The 15971-nt window shown below is 37.6% G+C and overlaps 1 protein-coding gene across 6 annotated transcripts in view; it reads left to right on the top strand.

Annotated features, from left to right (window-relative positions):
* BRCC3 (BRCA1/BRCA2-containing complex subunit 3) overlaps positions 1-15971 on the top strand; it is a 56247-nt gene that overhangs the window by 31506 nt on the left and 8770 nt on the right. For 5 of the 6 annotated variants that reach the window (XM_039222682.1, XM_039222683.1, XM_039222681.1 and 2 more), the window contains one exon: positions 7894-7968. The exons of the other annotated variant lie outside the window; for it this stretch is intronic. In XM_039222682.1, coding sequence (XP_039078613.1) covers positions 7894-7968 — 75 coding nt within the window. The remainder of the gene's footprint in view (positions 1-7893; positions 7969-15971) is intronic. 6 annotated transcript variants of the gene reach the window in all.

Here is a 15971-nt window from a genome sequence, read left to right as displayed (position 1 = left end):
GTTTTCACAGTAGTCTTTCCAGAACAAGGAGGACACAAATCCCCACTATAGTAGTTCTCATTATCGGCATCGTTTTTGTTGCTTTTCTAAATAGGACCTTTTTCCTTTTTCTGTTATAAATTCTGGGTGGTTGTTCTTGCTGTAGAGGTGCTATGTATTTTTCTAGGTAGATGATCATAATTACCTGCCAGCTATCTCTTTGGTATTGATGTACGTATGAAAGTTGAGCAGCAGCCTTGAGTGGCAAACATCAGCCCTTCTTGAACTCTAACGGGAATGCTTCTGGTGTCCTGTCAGGTGTGGGCGTTAGGGTTCCGTGGTAGACATCTTCTCTTCCTTCACGAACTTAAGGAAATTTCTAGTTTACAGAGAAGTTTTAATCACGAATGTCTCTAGTGTTATCAAATGTCTGCTTGTCATGTCCCGAATTGATAATGGGGCTGTTTCCCCCTTTAGTTAATGATTTACAGGGAAAGGTTTTTTTTTTTCCCCAAAAGAGCCGTTATGCAAAAAAAGGCAAAATTACATTGAAAGCGTTTTAAACAGTAAACCGTTGTTGCATTCCTGAGATCAGCCCCGCTTTATCTTGATGTGTTGTTCTTTGTTTGTTGATATTTGGCTTGAAATGTTGTATCTGTGTCCATAAATGAGAGTAGCCCAAAGTATTCTTGTCTTGGAGTTTTCTTGTCTGGTTTTGGTTTCAGGATTATTTTATTAAGTTATAAAATGAATTGGATTTTTTCCCTCTTTTCTGGAAAGACAATATATCATAGTAAATAAGAACATGGCTCTGTGGCCACACATTTTTGTTGGAATCCTGAGTTTCTATCATCTTGACTTCTAAAACGATAGGTTACTTTCTCCTGCTTTTGAACCGTGTATAAACAGAATAATGCAATGTGTACTCTTTTGTGTCTAGGTTTCTTAATTATTATTATTTTAGAGAGAGTGTGTGCAAGCAGGGGAGAGAGGCAGAGGGAGAAAGAGAATCTTGAGCAGGCTCCACGTTCAGCATGGAGCCGGATGTGGGGCTCGATCCCAGGACGCTGGGATCATGATCTCAGCTGAAATCAAGAATTGGACGCTCAACCAACTGAGCCACCCAGGCGTCCCTGTCTAGTTTCTTTCACCCCGTGTTGTTTATGAGATTCATCCATGTTGTTACATGAAGGCGATAGTGTAGTAAGTCTCATAGCTGTGTAAGTATTCCATTGTATAAGCGTATCACAGTGTATTCATTCTATTATTGAGAGACAGTTCCAGGTTTTTTTTTTTGTCTTTTTTTAAATATTTTATTTATTTCTAGGAGAGAGATAGAGACAGCATGAGCATGGGAGGGTCAGAGAGAGAGGGAATCACAGACTCTGAAACAGGCTCCAGGCTCTGAGCTGGCAGTCAGCACAGAGCCCGACGCGGGGCTCGAACCCACGAACCGCGAGATCATGACCTGGGCGAAAGTCGGACGCTCAACCGACTAAGCCACCCGGGCGCCCCAAGACAGTTCCAGTTTTTAAAAGGCTCTTACCAGTTGTGCTGCTATGAATATTCTTGTTGTAAACATGTGTGCATTTGTTGGACATTTCTGTCCGGTGCATACCAAGGAGTGGAATATATATGTGTATGTTAAGCTTTAATGGATGACGCCAACAGGTTCCCAAAGTCTCCCTTCTAACAGCCGTATTGGAGAGTTGCTTCTTCCACATCCCTGCCAATAGTTGGTACTGTGTGTCTTATTCGTTTTTGCCATTCTGGTAAGTGCGTGGTAGTGTTGCATTGTGGTCTTAGTCTGCATTTTGTTGATCACCAGTCAAAAACCTTTCCATACATTTTTTTCAGGTCTAGCATTTATACATGGATACAGTCCTTGGGTTATCTATGGATATATTCCCTGGGTTAAGCCCTGTGTTCATAGCCACAAAATTAAAGTCAAATAATCAGAATGTTTTTACTTAGGTTCATAATGGGTATATAAAAATTTATTAGGTCGTATCAGTTAAAATTACATTTGGTTGGCAACTAAGCAAAAACTGCAAAAATAGTACCTTAAGTAAAGTTAAATTCTCCATCACCAAAAAGAAGTAAACATGTAGACACCACATGACCGTTATTAGGGGAAACGGGGATCTTCCATCTTGTTACTCCATTTACTGGGTCTCCAAAAAGCCCAAGAAGGATGATAAACGTTCAGACTTACCATGATACTCTAAACATCCAATGGAAGGAACTTGTTGAAAAAGATCCCCTTCTTTTTAAGGAATCTTCCAGGTAGTACATATAACTTTTCTGTAAATGTCTTATTGGCTACCAGGTGTACAGTAACAACTAGCTGCGAGAAATGCTAAGAAACATTTGTAGCTTAGAGTCAATGCACCCAGCTAGAAATTAGGCCTTTTGTGTACTAAGAAAGATACTTAGAGGATAATTAGACCAGTTGCTTTTATTCAGGATGTGTTGGAGACAAATCAAGAAGTAAAAGCCACACAAAGCTACCACAAGAAAAGAATACTACAGGTGGATATTCCTAATGAACAGGGATGCAAATATTTTTATTTATTTTGAGAGAGAAATAGCATGTGGGGGAGGGGCAGTGACAGAGGGAGACAGAATCCCAAGCAGGCTCCACGCTGCCAGCGCAGAACCTGATGCAGTGCTCAAGCGCATGAACGGTAAGATCATGACCTGAGCTGAAATTACAAGTCACAAGCTTAACCCACTGAGTCTCAGAGGCACCCTGGGATACAAAAATCTTTAATAAAATGCCATCCAACAGAAATCAACAGCACATTAAAAGGATTATACACCGTTAACAAGTATACAAGTGTGATTTAGCATTGAGTCATAAGGATGTCTCAACATATGCAAAAAAAATCAATTTGACACGTTGTATTAACAGAATGAGAGGTTAAAACCACATGATCACCTCAATTGATGGAGAAAAAAGCATTTAAAAAAATCAACAAAATAGGTATAGAAGGAACTTAATGCAATAATGGCCACACATGAAAAGCCCACAGCTAATATATAATCAATGGGGGGAAATTGAAAACTTTCCCTCTAAGATTCAGCACAGGACAAAGATGTCCACTCTTGCCTCTTCTATTCAACATAGTATGGGACATATTGGAGCAATCGTACAAAAGAAAGAAAAGGTTTCCAAATCAGGAGTAAAAACTATCTCAGATCACAGATAACATGATCACATATGTTGAAAAGCCTAAGAACTCAACAACAACAAAAAACTGATTAGAACTAATAAGTTCCGTAAAGTTGCAGAATACAGAACCAGTGTATAAGAACGGAATTAATAATACAATCCCATTCGTAATACCAACAAAAAGAATAAAATACTTAGGGATAAGCTTAACCAAAGTCAAAGACTTATACACTGAAAATTATAAAAACATTAATGAAGGAAGTTAAAGACAGACAAATGGAAAGACATGCCATGTTCATGGATTGGAAGAATTAATATTGTCAAATGTCCATATTACTGAAAGTGATCTAAAGATCAGTTTTTTACAGAAATAGAAAAAACAATCCTAAAGTCATAGGGAATCGCAAAAGACCCCAAATAGCTAAAGCAATCCTGATCGAGAATGAAGGTGGAGGCGTCACACTTAGTGATTTGTAAATATATTACAAAGCTACTGTAGTCAAAAAGTATGGTACTGGTATAAAAATGGACTTTGAGACCAATGGAACAGAATTGAAGGCCTAGAAATAAATCCACACATCTCTGGTTGGCTGCTCTTCAACAAACATGCCAAGAATACACAATAAAATGAATAAATGATTTTGAAACACTGGATATCCACATGTAGAAAAATGAAATTGGACCCTTCATACCGTATAGAAAAATCAACCCAAAATGGATTAAAGACTTATTAATTTTTAATAGTCTTTTATTTTTTTAATATAGTTTATTGTCTGGTTGGTTTCCATATAACACCCAGTGCTCATCCCAACAAGTGCCCCCCTCTATACCCATCACCCATTTCCCCCCTCCCGCAACCCCCATCCACCCTCAGTTTGTTCTCAGTATTTAAGAGTCTCCTGTGGTTTGCCTCCCTCCCTCTCCTTAACTATTTTCTCCCTTCCCCTCCCTTATAGCCCCCTGTTAAGTTTCTCCTGTTCCGCATATGAGTGAAAACATATGGCATCTGGTCTTTCTCTGCCTGACTTATTTCACTTAGCATAATACCCTCGAGTTCCATCCACGTTGCTATTAAATATGCAAAGGACTTTACATTTCTCAAAAGAATACCTACAAATGGTCAACAGGTATTTGAAAAGGTGCTCAACGTCACTAATTATCAAGGGTGTATATATACGTACACACATACACACACACATATACAATGACTATGATTGAGCCTTAATGTAGAAGGAAAATCTTGACATTTTCAACCACAGGGATGAACCTGGAGGACATTATGCTATGTGAAACAAGCCAGACACAAGAAGATAGATACTGAATTACCTCACTTACATACGCAATCTAAAATAGTCAAAGTCCTAGCAGCAGAGAATCAAGAGTAGAGTGATGGTTGCTGGGGCTAAGTGGTGGGGGAAATGGGGAGATGTTGGTCAAAGGGTACAAAGTTTCAGTTATGCAAGATAAATTCTGGAGAGCTAATATACAGCCATGTGACTATAGTTAAAAATATTGTATACTTGAAACTTGGTAAGAGAGTAACTCTTGTGTCCTCGTCGCACCCACAATTGAACCTCTCTTTAAAATTATTTATTTATTTAATGTGTTTTATTTTTTTCACAATGATACCTCAATAAAGCTGTTTATTGAAGTCCCAAGCATTGATTTCCTCTGAACTTCTGAATGATTTAGTTATAAACATTTTAAGTATTAAGAACAAACTTATTTTTGTAGGATGGTGAAGATTAGTGGTCTGAAACATCTATTTGGGAGTGCATTGTTGGAGGGAAAACTTTTTAGCTGGAAATTGTCCTGCGTGTCAGTTCCAGCAGCTTCAGAAGGTGTTTGCCATTGTGTTCTCAGTAAACGGTGCTAATCCTGTAAAGGAGAAGTGCTACTATAATGGGAAAAAAGAGAAGAATTGAATACTTAGTCACTAGAGCCTAAAGCACTTTAAAAGGTCACTGAGTGTCTTTCTTAAATTTGAGTCTGTGAAAATAAAGTGGCTCATCCAAGACCACGCAGCTGGGCAAGTGCAGGACCAAAGCTTACCCTTGTTGTCTCCTGAGAATGTCAAGGCCCAAATCTGTCTAACTTCAGCAGGCACTGACGAGATCATCCAAATCATCAGTAGAAGCGCTGCTTCTACACTCATAGAAACAGTTTTTTTTTTTAATGTTTATTTACTTATTTTGAGAGAGAGTGAGCGAGAGTGGGGGAGGGGCAGAGAGAGAGAGAGAATGAGAGAGAATCCCAAGCAGGCTCCCCGCTGTCAGCACAGAGCCTGACACGGGGCTCAATCTCATGAACTGTGAGATCATGACTGGAGCAAAAATCAGGAGTCCGGTGCTTGACCAGCTGAGCCATTCAGGCGCCCCTAGGAATAAAGTTTGATCGGGCTAGAAGCAGATGAGCCTTCTCATCCTTTCTTTGAACTCCTGAGCCTTACCTTTGTCTTATCTTACTCTGCTTTAAACTTTTTGTTTCTGACTTTATTGGGTTACAGACCATCTAGAACGTTATCACACGTGAAATAATGGAGAGACCCATGAACAATGAAAATTATGGCACCTATTCAGTGCTCTGGGGGATTTTAACCACCTTAATCTTTAAGACCTTATTTTAGCTGCACAGTGCTATTTTTTTTCTTGCTTGCTTGTTCATTGTTCATTTTTTAAACAGCTTTATCAAGGCATAATTGATATACAAAGGACTGTACGTATTTAATGTATGCAATTTGATGAGTTTGGACATATGTAAATAGATGTGACACCATCACCACAATCAAGGTAATAGACACATCCAGTACCTCCAGAGTTTCCTTGTGTCCTTTGTGGGTTTTTTTTTTATTCATTTGTTTTTGTGGTAAGAAGAGAACATGAGCTCTACTCTCTTAACAGACTTTGAAATGCACTGTACCTTATTATTAACTGTAGGCACCGTGTCATCCAGCAGATCTTTAGAACTTACTGCTGTAACAGAACTGAAGCTTCATGCCCCTTGAATAACAACCCCCCCTTACCCTACCCCCGTCCCCTGGCAACCACCATTGTATTTTCTGCTTCTATGAGTTTGGCTGTTTTAGATGCTTCATATAAGTGGAATCATGCAGTATTTGTCAATGATGGTAATTTATAATTTCTTAGAAAATTGTCCGTTTTGTCTGTTTACCATCCTTTGGACTTGAGGATATATGTAGTTTATTTTTTAAATCTGTTTAATTTTCTTTGTGGCATTTATCCCTAATGTAAATTAGTTCATTTATTATTTACAGTCTCTTTCCCCCATTAGATTGTTACCTCCATAGTTGGGGGGATGTAGACTGTCTTGTTCACTAGTGCCGAGGGCAGGGAGGGCCTGCCATGTCGTAGACATTCGGTAACTATCTCTTGAGTGGAGGGTTGTGTGATCTGTTGCTTTAAGTGTGTTCCCATTCCCGTTGCTGATGCTGTTTGCTTGTGTTTCCTCTTTTTTCTTGATTCTGTTGCCAGAGGCTCATCTGTTTTGTTGGTTTTTTTCAAAGGTCCAGCTTTAAGTTCTCTGGATCAATTCAGTTTCTTAGCTTTTTAAAAAAAAATCCACTTTTCTTTTCATTAATTTCTTCCTTCTATTTCACATACATTTTATTGTTGCTGTGTTGTTATTATTTTTATCCTAAATTCATGAGGTCAAAACTAGGCTCATTTTCTATCTCCCTTGTTTTCTGATAAATACTTCTAAGGGTGTACATAGTCGTCCTCACCTGCCCTGGAACTTCTTTTGGGAGTCTTTATTTTCTCTTCGGCCTCGGAGTTATTTAGAAGTGCATTTAAAAATGTCCAGATTTGTCAGTCTGGGAAGGGGTGGGATTTTTGTTTGTTTTGTTTTGTTTTTGCTATTACTTTAATTTTTAACACATGATGGTAGCCGTGGCCTGTGTGATATCAGCCTTAAGGAATTTTTTTGCTATTTCCTTTGTTACCTAGAAAAGAGGTTCACAGACGACAGCCCATAGGCCACACGGGCCTGGTGCCTGTTTTGGAAATGAAGTTTTATCAGAACACAGCTGCGCTCATTTGTTTACTGATTTAAAATGCACCGTGGAGTGGCTGTGACAGAGACTGTGGCCTATGCAGCTCAAACCATTTACTATCTGGACTTTCCATAAAAAGTTTGCTGGACCTCTGACTAAAGCATGGCCAATTTTTGTGGCCTTTTCATAGAGATAAAAAAAATATGTATACTGTTCCTTGGGTCTAAGTCCGTTATATCCTAGTTAGAATAAGCTGGTTAAGTTCTGTTGTAGCGATCCTTACATCCTTTCTCATGGTTTGTGGGTTTGATTATACATATCTGAGACAGATGTATACAGACTTCCTATCCACTTGTATATTTTAGTCAGCGTTAGCTTCATATATTTTGAGGCTGTATTGTTATTGCATAAAGAGCGTATAAAGGTTCATAACTATTTTATGGTCCTGTTGTGTTTTCCATCATAAAATATGAAATAGCCTCCTTTGCCCATTGGTGCATTTATTTATGTATGCCTTCAAATATTTCTAGAGAATATTATTGTTCCTATCAGGTTTACGCTGAACTACATATATTAAGAAAATAATAAATAACAGTTTAAACAAGAAAGATGATTTCTTTCTTGGGCAGAAGTCTGGAGATAGGTATTCCAGGGCTCTGTGATGTCATCAGGGACCTGGGCTCCTATCTTCTGCTTCACCATCTTGGTATATGGTTTCCATCCTAAGGTCTCCTCATGGTCCACGAGACTTCTGGAGTTCCAGCCCGCACATCTCCATTGAGGGCCAGAAGGAAGAGGAAAGGTAGGAGAGCAAAAAGGGGCCCACCCTAGCTCAGCCAGTTTCTAGTAAGTGACCTCAGAAGTCCCAGAAAACAATTCCATCTCCTTCTCATTGGCAGAACTTAGTGGAGTAGCCACACCTAAGCTACCGGGGAGGCCTGTCGGGTAGCTTTGCCTTGGCCAAAAATTGGCGTTCTGTTACCGAGGAGGAAGGCGACACCGGACATTGCATTAGTCAGTCAGCAGTCTGTGCAACTGCCTGTTGCATGTTTTAGTTCTGGTTAGTAGCATTTTCCATTTATAACTTTTATTCTCAACCTTCCTCAGTTATTTTGTTTCAGGTATGTTTCTTGTAAATAGAATACAACAAGATCTTGAGTTATTTGGTTTGAAACAATCAGAACATCTGTCTATTACTAGGGGAGTGTAATGCTTTCACTTTATTATCACGCATGATCTATGTGGCAGTCTTCCTGCAACGACCTTTGTTGCCTTCTGTTTGCCATGCTTTCTGTTTAATTCTTTTTACATTTCCTGCCATTTGTTACACTGGCTGAGTTTCCTGTTTTTTTCTGTTTTAGAAGTTGTATTCACTGCTTTGATTCTTTTAGTTATTTCTCTTAATGTTTTTTAACATTCTTTTTTTATTTTTTTATTTTGTTTTTTTTTTTAATGTTTTATTTGTTTCTGAGAAAGAGAGAGAGGCAACATGAGCAGGGGAGGGTCAGAGAGAAAGGGAGACACAGAATCCGAAGCAGGTTCCAGGCTCTGAGCTGGCTGTCAGCACAAAGCCTGACACGGGGCTCGAACCCATGAACCGTGAGATCACGACCTGAGCCGAAGTCGGATGCTCAACCGACTGAGCCACCCAGGCGCCCCCATTCTTTTTTTCAAAAATCATTTCAAATTTACAGAAAAGTTGCAAGAATAGTACAAAGGGTTCCTGTGTATCCTTTACCCAGATTCCTCAAATGTGAAGATTTTATCATATTTCCATTATCATTTTTTTCTTTATACCTATATATGGTTTTTCCTGAACCATGGGAGAGTAAGTTATACACACGATGGACATTTCCTAATGAACTGGTATATTCTCTTACATAACAGAAATTGAAAATAGTCAATTTCAGGACATTAAAATCCATACAGTACTATTACCTAATCCACAGATAGTATTCAAATTTCACCAGTTTTCCTAATAATATTCCTTATAGCAGGATAGACCACTTTATTTTGGTCCAGTATGCAGCTTCACACACTGCATGTAATTACCATGACTCTGTAGTCTCCTTTGATTGGAAACCATTCTTTTGTCTTCTGTGAACATAGTATTTTTGAAGATTGTAGGCCAGTTATTTAGGAAAATGTCCCTCATTTTGGATTTGTTTACATTTTATCATAATAAGATTCAGATTAAGCACTTTTGGCAATAACACCACAGAAGTGATGTATTCTTCTCAGTGCTTTGTATCAAGAGGCACGTGGTATCAATTTGTCCCATTGCTGGTAGTTTCAACTTTGACCAGATGCTTAAGGTAGTGTCTATGAGGTTTTTCCACTATAAGGTTACTATTCTTCCCTTGAAATTAATAAGTGTATGGTGGGGACTTTTAGCATTCATCAGTGATTCTCTCCTAAGTTATTACTAAGATGGTTCTCCAAAGCACTGTTCTAATTCCATCATTCCTTTTACTTTTACCCGTTGGCATTCTACTCTCCCAGGAAGGGCTTTTCCCTGCCCATTTGTTTATTTATTCATTTATTTATTAACATTTTTAAAGGTTTATTTATTTCAGAGAGGGAGAGTATGAGCATGCACGTGCAAGCAGGGGAGAGGCAGAGAGAGAGGGGGACAGAGAAGCAGCTCTACACTGACAGCAGAGAACCCAATGCAGAGCTCGAACCCACAGACCGAGAGATCATGACCTGAGCTTTAGTTGGGCACTTAACTAACTGAGCCACCCAGGCGCCCTCATTTATTTATTTATATTCATATGTGTAGCTGTATTCTTATTTTATTCAATAGGTTCAAATTGATTATTATCGTTAGCTATTTTGAGGCACACATTGTTTCAGAATCAACCAGTGGAAGCTCCCCCGGTGTTCGTTTGCCAAGTTCTCCTTATTCTTTGAGCACTGCTTGGTTTTCTGGCACAAGATGTTCCACCTTCATCTTGTTCTTTCCTGGATTCAGCCCTGGATTCAACATTTCTCCAAGGAGCCCTGCTTCCTTTTATTTTTTAACAGCTTTACTGAGGTATAATTGACATAGAGTAAACTATACACATTTAAAGTATATAATTTGCCAGTTTGACAATGAATTATATTTAAAAAATAAAATGATGTAAAGAGTAAAAAATACATTTGTTAAAGCAAAAAAAGTATATAATTTCATAAGTTTTCACATGTGCACACTTGTATATACCATCACCACAATCAAGATAATGAAAATATCCATCACCTTCAAAAGGTTCTTAGTGTCCTTTTGTAATTCCTCCCTCTCATCACTCCCTGTCCCTCCTCTAACCCCAGGAAACCCTGATCTGTGGTCACTGTAGAGTAGTCTGCGTTTTCTATGGGAAAATATACATATCTATAGAATCATAGAATCTATGTTCTTCTTGTCTGTCTCATTTCATACACCAGAATTATTTTGAGATTCATCCATGTTATGGCATGTATCAGTAGCTTACACCGTTTATTACAGAAAAGTATTAAATTGTATAAATATTATCATAATTGTTTATTACTTTGCTTGTTGATAGACATTTGAGTTCCTTGCAGTCTTGGTTTATTACAAATAAAGCTACTTCGAACCTCTGTGTACAAGTCTTTGTGTGGATATGTGTTCTTTCTTCCCTTGGGGAGATACTTAGGAGCCGACTGGCTGAATTATATGGTATATGTATACTTAACTCTTTAAGAAATTGCCAGACTGTTTTCCAAAACAGCCTGCTGATATTTTTGTTTGGAATTATATTGAATATTGATTTGGGGAGAATTGACATCTTAATAATATTGAGTGTTCCGATCTATGAACATGGTATATCTCTCCATTTATTTTAGGTCTTTAATTTTCTTAACAATGCTTTGTTGGTTTCGGGATACAAGTCTTGTGTATCTTTTGTCAGATTTACCCCTACACATTTTATATCTTTACCCTATTGTAAATGCTGTTGTTTTAATTTCAATTTCCCATTGTTCATTGGTACTATATAAAAATACAATTGACTTTGTATATTGAGTTTATCTCCTACCTTGCTAAATTTATTTGTTAATTTTAGTACCTTTTTTGAAGCATCCATTGGATTACCCACATAGATTGTCATCTGTGAATAAAGGCAGTTTTACTTCTTTCTTTCTAATCTGGATGCCTTCTGTTTACTTTTCTTACCTTTCTGCACTCACTGGAGCCTCTAATAAACTGCTGAATACAACTGGTAATAGAAGTCATGGTAGCTCTGTTCCCGATCTTTGGGGAAATCGTTCAGTCTCCTACTATTAAGTATGATATTACCTGAAGGGTTTTTTTTTCCCTTATTGATTTGAGGAAGTTTCCTTCTATTCCTAGTTTGCTGAGAGTTCTCTTTTTCATCAATAACAGATGTTGCATTTTATCAAATGCTTATTTGTATCTATTACGATTATGAATTACATTGATTTTTTTCTGATTGCTAAACCAACTTTGCGGTTCTGGAAAAAACTCCATTATTCATGATGAATGTTCCATTTTATGTACTGCTAGATTTGATTTGCTAAAGTTTTGTTCACAATTTTATACACATGTGAGATACTAGTTTGTAGTTTTCTTGTAAAGTCTTTCTCTGGCTTTGGTATAAGAGAAATGCTGGCTTCAGAAAGCAGGTTCAGCAGTATTGCCTCCTTTTGAATTTAATGGGAGAGTTTTTGTAGAATTGATATTTCTTCCTTAAGTATTTGGTAGAATTCACCAGTCAAACCTCCTGGGCCTGGAGTATTCATTGTGGGAAGATTTTTAACTACCAATTTGATTTATTTAATAGATATAGGGCTATTCAAGTTATACATTACTTATTGAATAAGAAGCTTTGATGATTTGTGTCTTTCAAAGGACTTATTCATTTCATCTAAGTGGTTGAATTTATTGGCATAAAGTTGTTAGGGTAATATCTTTTATTGTTTGTTATCTGTAAAATCATAGTATTCTACATAGAGTGTCATGTCATTTGCAAATGATGAATGTTTGATTTCTTCCTTGCCTACTCGGATGCCTTTTATTTCTTTATGTTGTCTGATTGCTGAGGCTAGGACTTCCAGTACTATCTTAAATAACAGTGGTGAGAATGGACATCCCCGTCTTGTTCCTGAACATAGAGAGGAAAAGCTCCTCAGGTTTTCCCATTGAGGATATTAGATGTGAGTTTTTTCGTATATGGCCTTCATTACGTTGAGGTATGTTTCCTCTAAAGCTAATCTGTTGAGGGTTTACGTCATGAATGGATGTTGTACCTGGTCAAATGCTTTTTGTGCATCTATTGAAATGATCATGTGATTTTTATCCTTTCTTTTACTAATGTGGTTATCATGATTGATTTGTGAATATTGAACCACCCTTGCAGACCAGGAAGAAATCCTACTTGATAATGGTGAATGATTTTTTTAATGTATTGTTAGGTTTGGATTGTTAGTATTTTATTGAGAATTTTTGCACCCATCTTCATTGTCATTCTTTTTTTAAAAAATATGATTTATTGTCAAATTGGCTAAAATACAGTGTATACAGTGTGCTCTGGGCTTGGGAGTAGATTCCCATGACTCATTGCTTACATACAACAGCCAGTGCTCATCCCAACAAGTGCCCTCCTCAGTGTCCATCACCCATTTCCCCCTCTCCCCTGACTCCCGTCAACCCTCAGTTTGTTCTCTGTATTTAAGAGTCTCTTATGGTTTGCCTCCCTCTCTGTTTGTAACTATTTTTTCCCCTTTTCTTCCCCCAATGGTCTTCTGTTGAGTTTTCAGATTTCGCATATGAGTGAAAACGTATCGTATCTGTCTTTGTCTGACTGACTTCCTTCACTCAGCATAACACCCTCTAGTTCCATCCACGTCGTGCAAATGGCAGGACTTCATTCTTTCTCAGGGCCGAGTAATATTCCATTCGTGGAGTCTTTGTCTGGGTTTGGTATCAGGGTAATTGCTGGGCTCACAGAATGAATTTGGAAGTTTTTCTTCCATTTCTATTTTTTTGAATAGTTTGAGAAGAATAGGTATTAACTCTTCTTTAAATGTTTGGTAGAAGTCACCTGTCTAGCCATCAGACCCTGAACTTGTGTTTGTTGGGAGATTTTGATTACTCACTCCGTTTCTTTGCTCTTTATGGGTCTGCTCAAGTTTTCTATTTCTTCCTGTTTCAGCTTTGGCAGTTCATAGGTTTCTAGGAATTTATCCATTTCTTTCAGGTTGTCTAATTTGTTAGCATATAGTTTTCCATAATATTCTCTTATAATTGTTTATATTTGTATGGTGTTGGTTGTTATTTCTCCCCTTTCATTTGTGATTTTATTTATTTGGGTTCTTTCTCCTTTCTTTTTGATGCGTCTGGCTAAAGGTTTATTAATTTTATTAATTATTTTTCTTGTCGTAAGAATTTTCAAGATCAACCCTCGTAGGCAACTTTCAAATATGCAATTCAGTATTATTGACTATAGTCACCATGCTGTACATTACATCCCCAGGACTTATTTATTTTATAACAGGAGGTCTGTACCTCTTGATCCCCATCATTCATTCTGCCCATCCCTCTACCCCTTCCTCTCTGGCAATTACCGCTCTGTTTCTTATATCTATTAGTTTCATTTTGCTCATTTATTTTGTGTTTTAGATTCCACATATAAGTGAAATTGTGTGGTATTTGAAGAAAGCATTCTTAAGCTTGTTTGTGATGGATGAGTAAAAGTTAGCCAAGTGAAACTTGGGAAGAAAACTCCAGGTAGAGGAAACAGCATGTTGGAGGGTCAGAGATGGGAAGGAAGTTGCGTATACATGAGATTCTTTTTATTTTGGATTCGTTTTTTCCATTGCCACCCTTTTTATTGTTTGTATATTTGAAGGCTGTTATTTCGGTATGTAAATTTTATCTTCCTGAATTCCTTTATGTTTTGAGTTAATTTTACCTTTGGTTTTTTAGAGCCTTCTAGATAAATATCATATCTCGTCTGTAAATAAAAATAGCTTCCGTTCTCCAATTTCCATGCATGTAATTGATTTTTTATGTGCAGCTGTACTGGCTACCATCTACTTTCCAGCATTTAAATAGTAGTGAAAGCACTAAGCACTCGTGCTTTATGAATAGAGCCTTGTGGAAATCCCTGTGGCATCTCACTCTTAAGTAAGATTGTATGCAGGACTAAAGTTAACATACTTTTTCATATTAAGAAAGTATAGATTCCTGGGGTGCCTGAGTGGCTCAGTCAGTTGAGCGTCTGTCTCCTGATTCCAGGATCATGGGATTGAGCCCCGCATCCGGCTCTCTCTCCTTCTGCCCCTATCACCTGCTCATGTACTTTCTCTCTCTAATAATAATAATTTTAAAAAAGTATGCATTCCCATTTTCTTCTTTTATTCTGTGCTGAAATCAGGATTGAGTGTTGAATTTTGTTAATTTTTTCAGTATCTATGGAGGTGATTAATGTTTTCTTCAGATCTCTTAATATGAGGTATTGTATTAATGGATTCCCCACTATTGAACCAAGCTTGCCTTCCTGAAAAAATACTCTGTTGGATTGTCTTAATGTGATATCAGGCTTTGCTCACTAATATTTTGTTTCGTATGTTTGCATGAGTAATGATAAGTTTAGCTTTTGGGAATTTTTAGTACTGCTTTATTCAGGTTTAGTTGTCCATATTATTACTTGCTCCCTAAGAATTGTTTGGAGCTTTCTTTTTGTTTGGAGCTTTCTTTCATTTTTTTAGGCTCTTGTGCAAATGTATGTAGCATTGAGGATAGTGTATTGTTTTAATATCCCTCGAAGAAAGCAGTGGGGTCTTTTATTTGGGGGGGGGTGGTAGGTATTCCCTTGATATATTTCTCTGATTGACATGGGAATTGGTCTGTTTATGTTTTCTTTCTTAATGAGGTCAGTTTGGGTAAATTGTATTTTCCCAAGAAATTATCCATTTTGTATTGTTTTCAAATTTATTTGCACAGAGATCTGTCTTCCAGATCTTTACTTCTCTTCTTTTTTAATACTTATCTCCTGTTTGTCATTTCATATTTTTTTCCTTTTCCGCCTCTTGATTATGTTAGCTCGCAGCGTGTCTACTTTGTTAGTTTTCTCCCAAAACAGTCATTCTTATATATTAATTTGATTTTTTCCCTCCAAGTCTCATTAATTTTTCTTGTAGGTTTCTTTTTTCCCTTCCTTATATTTTACTTTGGTTATTTTGTTGTGTTTCATCTTAGTAATTAGAGTTTAGGGGTTAAAATATTTTCGGTCCTTCACTGATATATAAGTGCTTAAGGTATGATTTTCCACTGATCTTCGCTTTAAATATGTCCCACAGATACTGGGATAGTCGTATTTTCATTGTCATTATTTTTAAAAAACTCCTTTCATTTTGGTTTCCATTTCACCCACCCATTGTGCTCCAGTCTTCCTTCCCGCCAATCTGCAAGCCGTGCCGTAGCCTATTTGCGATGGCCCTGCTCCCTGACGCCCGCAGCGAAAGCCCCACACCGGAAGCCATTCGTGCTTCGCCTGCTTCCCTGGCTACAGTCTCTCCTGGTCGTGTCTCTGCCCACAGCGCCTGCAGTATCCGTTTCCCTTTTACTACTTAGTGAATGCCTGCCGACTCCTTTTTGAAGACCAAGCTCAAATTTAGGAATGCTTCTCTGAAATCCCTTAATCCCTAATACCACCAAGCTAAGTACTCCTTCTGAGAACTAAATAGGACACTATATTTCCTTTATCATGATACTTATAACATTTTACTTTAATATTTTATCTCTCTACTAACATTGTAAGATCCTTGAAACAAGGCTTCCCT

This window comes from Hyaena hyaena, unplaced genomic scaffold, assembly GCF_003009895.1.
Source record: "Hyaena hyaena isolate Hyena2069 unplaced genomic scaffold, ASM300989v1 scaffold_1178, whole genome shotgun sequence".
In the NCBI taxonomy this organism is placed as follows: Eukaryota; Metazoa; Chordata; class Mammalia; order Carnivora; family Hyaenidae; genus Hyaena; species Hyaena hyaena.
This window is presented reverse-complemented; position numbering and strand designations above follow the sequence as displayed.